We start from the raw sequence: 4731 nt of genomic DNA, 5'->3' as shown, positions 1-4731 counted from the left end.
GCTTGACATGTTTTTGAGCCTTTGGATTAGTTCAAAAATATGTATGTGAAAGAGAGAGATGATTATGAGACTTTTCTAATTACGGGTAGTTATAATTTGAATATTATTGTCAAACATTTAACTATTAGAATTTTGTAATTCTTAATAGTTTTAATTTAATGAAGATTCTTAATTAGGTGAAAATTAGATTTGGTATCCATGTGTCATGTTCTGATAGAATAGAAGGGCTCAAAGCTTTTCTTTTGTAGGTTGGACTTAAGGCTATTTTCTAATATGATACATGTCATGTACATAGATGAGACGTGTCAATTTTTTATAGTTTTAAGAAAGACGCCAATTTCTCATCACATATAAAGGAAGTGATATTGTCTTGTTAAGGCTAATAAATATTCAACCAATTCTTGTAAAATTGGGTCCCCTCGGATTTAATATCATAGTTATACAATATCCACTGGCTCGGATATAAATACAGTCTTTAGCTCACTCCCAAAATCACACCAAAGAAAGAACAATTAAAAATCTAATAGAATGACTTGTGCAACAATATGGCATTCGACTCTTGTCTTTTTCTTGCTTATTGCAACGTTCTGTGCTGCGACTAATGATCATCATGAAGTTGGTGATCTTGCAATAGCTAGAAAGCATGAGCAGTGGATGGCTGAGCATGGACGAATCTATGAGGATGAAGCTGAGAGAGCTCGACGACTTGAAATATTCAAGGACAATCTAAAATTTATAGAAGATTTTAATAATGCTAGAATGTACAACTATACTCTGGGCCTCAATGAGTTTGCCGATCTTACCACAGAAGAGTTTACAGCTATTTACACTGGTGGAGTTATGGAACCAGAAACAGAGTTTATGGAGTCCCTCAGGTCCATCAAGTATGAGACTACTACGGAACAGCTAAATGTTTCTGATGTCCCTTCTAGTGTGGATTGGAGGACCAAGGGTGTCGTAAACCCTGTTATAAATCAAGGGAAATGTGGTAAGAATTTTTATTCAAAGTTTTTATTTAGTTTCTATTCTAAGTTTTTATTTTGTTTTTTAGAATAAACTACATAAAACACCCCCTTCTCCCACACCTATTCTTCTAGTCTTTTAAGAAACACCCTCCTCTAAAAATTAAGTTTTAAATTAAAAAGCTATGCAGTTTTGTGTTGGGTATTCAAGATCCTGAGTTTTGATCTCTACAACCGACAGATCAAACAAGAAGTTCGCAGGACACAAAAATAACAATTAAGAAGAAGAACATCGATATTTATATGGTTCAGTCGACCAAGTTCGAACTATATCCATTGAGCAAAATGAGAAATGAATTACGACTAGGTAGAATAGTACAAGAGAAATCCATCATATGTCTCTCTCTAAGCCTCACACACATGACCACTATCTCATGTTCTCTCCGGGTGCGATAAGCCTAGAGTGCTTCACCGAGTTTATCGTCCCAGTCTCGTTTATTGGTCTTCACGAGCTTCGACAGAATCTTAATGATCGTCTTGTTAAACGCCTCCGCTAATCCATTTGCGGCGGGATAATAAGGCGTTGACGAAACATCTTCAATTTTAAACTTGTCATAAAACCTGATGAAGGCGTTGCTTATGAACTGTGGACCGTTGTCATGAATGATCCGTTTTGGCACGCTGTGTCTGTAGATGACGTGATGCTTGATGAAATTGATGACGTTGTTCGTCTTTACTTCTTTAAGTGGAATTCACATGACCACTATCTCATGTTCTCTCCGAAAGCACAATCTCATCTCAGGTCCTCTCACATGAGAGACTGATACAGTGCTAATTAAACCCCTAGCACTAACTCGACCCAAAGGCCAATTGGGCTCGCTCAAAAGCCCACCAGATACTAGACAATCAATAGCAGATGCAGTCCAACAATACGATAATTAATAAAGCTATTAATTTTATAATAGAGTTTGGTTATATATATATATATATATCTGGCTATGTACGTCAGCATGCCTAACGCTAGGTTCTTTAGAAGTTTGTCCACACAAAAACTCAAATGTATGTAAATTCCTACCCAAAGCAAGTAATTTATCATTCTTCTTATTCTCTGTTATGTTCATCACACAGTACATGAGCATTAACATCGTAAAATATGCGTCAAAAACTTTTTGTAGGAGCTTGCTGGTCATTCGTCACGTGTGCAGTGGTCAGCCCACTTTGAGAAGTAATCCGTAATGGCGAGGATGAATCGATCACCTTTGACTGAAGGGGGAAAATATGACCGACAATGTCCATACCCCATGTCTCGAACGGCCAGGATGTGGTTGACGTGTGTAACTGCTCCGGTGGTTGGTGCATATAATTTGCATGTATCTGACAGGCATGACACTACTTTTTGTAGGAGCTTGCTGGTCATTCGTCACGTGTGCAGTGGTAGAAGCTATAAACAAGATCAAGAAAGGTAAACTCTACAAGCTATCAGTGCAGCAACTTCTAGATTGTGACAAACGTAATCTTGGGTGTAAGGGAGGTTGGATGACAGAGGCATACAAGTACATCATCAGGAAAGGTCTCACAAGCGAAAGTAATTATCCATACATTGGAAAGCAACGACAAAATTGTTTAAATGATAAGGCCAAAGGCATCGTGGCTACAATTACTGGTTACGCAACAGTACCTAGAAACGTGGGTTTCGGTATTGTAGAAGAATCTTGGCGCTTTTCGGCGGATTGATTCCCTTTCTTTTATATCTTCTAACAAGATACCATATTGAACATAGTCAATTATGGGAAAACGCCAATCTCGGGACTCAGACCCAATTTGAGTTGAATTCACCTCCTTGGCGTAGAAAGCGCTAGCCAAGGCAGTGGCACAACAGCCTGTTGCCGCCGCCATTTATAGTAAGGCGAAGGAGTTTCATCTTTACAAGTCGGGAGTATATGAAGGACCATGTCAAACTAGCCTCGACCACGCTGTTACTATTGTTGGTTATGGAGAGACCAATGACAAGACTAAGTATTGGCTAGTGAAGAACACTTGGGGTACTTCTTGGGGTGAGAAAGGGTACTTCAGAATGAAAAAGGATGTCGCTTCAAGTAGAGGAACTTGTAACATTGCTACGTACGCAAGTTACCCAACCCTGAAGACCTGATGAGTGAGGTCTTATTATTGTATGGTGCGATGTGCATGGTTATGTGGTTACAGACAGACTACTTGATTATATCTGTCTAAATAAGAATGATGGACTATGTGTATTGAGCGTTCTGGAGACGAGGGATATATTCAATGAAGAATTCTTCAAAAGATTCTGTCATTTTGATGGCTTCCTAGTGGTATGGGATCAGGTCTTGGTTCCTGACTTCATACTCTCCACAGACCTGGTTGACTATCAATTGAGAATCCCCAAACTACTTGATTATATCTGTCTAAATAAGAATGATGGACTATGTGTATTGAGCTTATCTTAAATAAATTTCCTCTATCTAAAATAAATTTTCACTATAACGTTTTCCACTATTTAGATTTTTTTTTGGCTTACTTCTTGTTCTATGGAACGAGTTTCCATTTTTCTGATGCGGGAATAAATGTGGCATTCTAATTGTACCCCGGTGCTAATTAGAAGACACATGAGTAACCCAAAGGCAACCAAACTTAATATGAGGACAGAGCAAATCATGGAGATTGATGACCCAATAATTACAGGGCCATAAACCCTAGGAGCGATGATTTGCTAAATTGGAGGTGCGTCATAAATAGAAAATGATAAGTTATCGAGCTATGAATTACGAAGTGCAAAACTCTCGAATCACAACCGCACCACCATAGTTGCACTTGCATAAGATAACAAAGGCATAAAAGTTAGCTTAATTTTTAGTTACCATAAAGAAGTATGATTTTCTCTAATAAGAAGATTACAAATCAGAGGAGATTTTGACGCAAACATCTCAATTATTAGGCTCTCTATCCATTCCTTCCCCTTCAATCGGCCCAACCGTAAATATTGATGTATGTTGTCCCCATCCACACCATATTCTTTATTTCTTGTTAAAGGAGAGAGAGAATCTTGGGTAAATTTCCCTTGAGTTGAATATTGAGTGTACACATATATTTATATAAGTAGAGGAGAGTGAGGTGTGTTCTCACAACCAATGTAAGACTAAAACCCACTACAATATATTATTATCAACAACCCTCCTCAAACTCATGTTGGATCAAATAAAATGAGTTTGCGTAAAAGAAACTGGAACTGATGAACATGTAAGGCCTTTGTGAAGAAATCTGCAAGCTCGTCAGTGGATGAGACATGAGGTAGTAGAATTATCGTGTCCTTGATAACTTGTTGACAGACAAAATGAGTGTCGATCTCAATATATTTGGCCCTTTCATGAAATATTGGATTATTAATAATCTAGAAGGCACTCTTATTATCACAGTAGAGAGGAGTAGGTGTCCCCATAAGGCGTCAAAACTCCCTGTAAGTCGGTATCCCCAAAAGATATGGGCTCCTCCGTCTTTGTCCTCTCGTCGCCTTAGTCTACCTGCAACACCCTCTTGTCATGTCTCTTACGGGCATTGTTGGACGACTCTGTTTGGGTGGAAAGTCGATTTCATTGATGAATCCATTACAACTTTGAATGTTATAATAAATTCAAGAAATCAGCCTTTTTATAAGACTTTCAATCAACAATTACAACTTTCTTTCAAACTACACACAATAGTAGTTCTAACTCTTATTGTTTATGGCTGTTGTATGTTAAGGGGCGGGATC

The 4731-nt window shown here is 38.1% G+C and overlaps 1 protein-coding gene across 1 annotated transcript; it reads left to right on the top strand.

Moving 5' to 3' along the window:
• On the top strand, positions 484-3217 carry LOC109842995 (mexicain-like). Its single transcript, XM_020411914.1, has 3 exons — positions 484-988; positions 2365-2649; positions 2810-3217. The coding sequence occupies exons 1-3, from the start codon at positions 529-531 to the stop codon at positions 3112-3114; spliced, it is 1050 nt and encodes a 349-aa protein (XP_020267503.1). The 5' UTR covers positions 484-528; the 3' UTR covers positions 3115-3217.

The sequence above is a fragment of the Asparagus officinalis genome, chromosome 5 (assembly GCF_001876935.1).
Source record: "Asparagus officinalis chromosome 5, Aspof.V1, whole genome shotgun sequence".
NCBI lineage: Eukaryota > Viridiplantae > Streptophyta > Magnoliopsida > Asparagales > Asparagaceae > Asparagus > Asparagus officinalis.
This window is presented reverse-complemented; position numbering and strand designations above follow the sequence as displayed.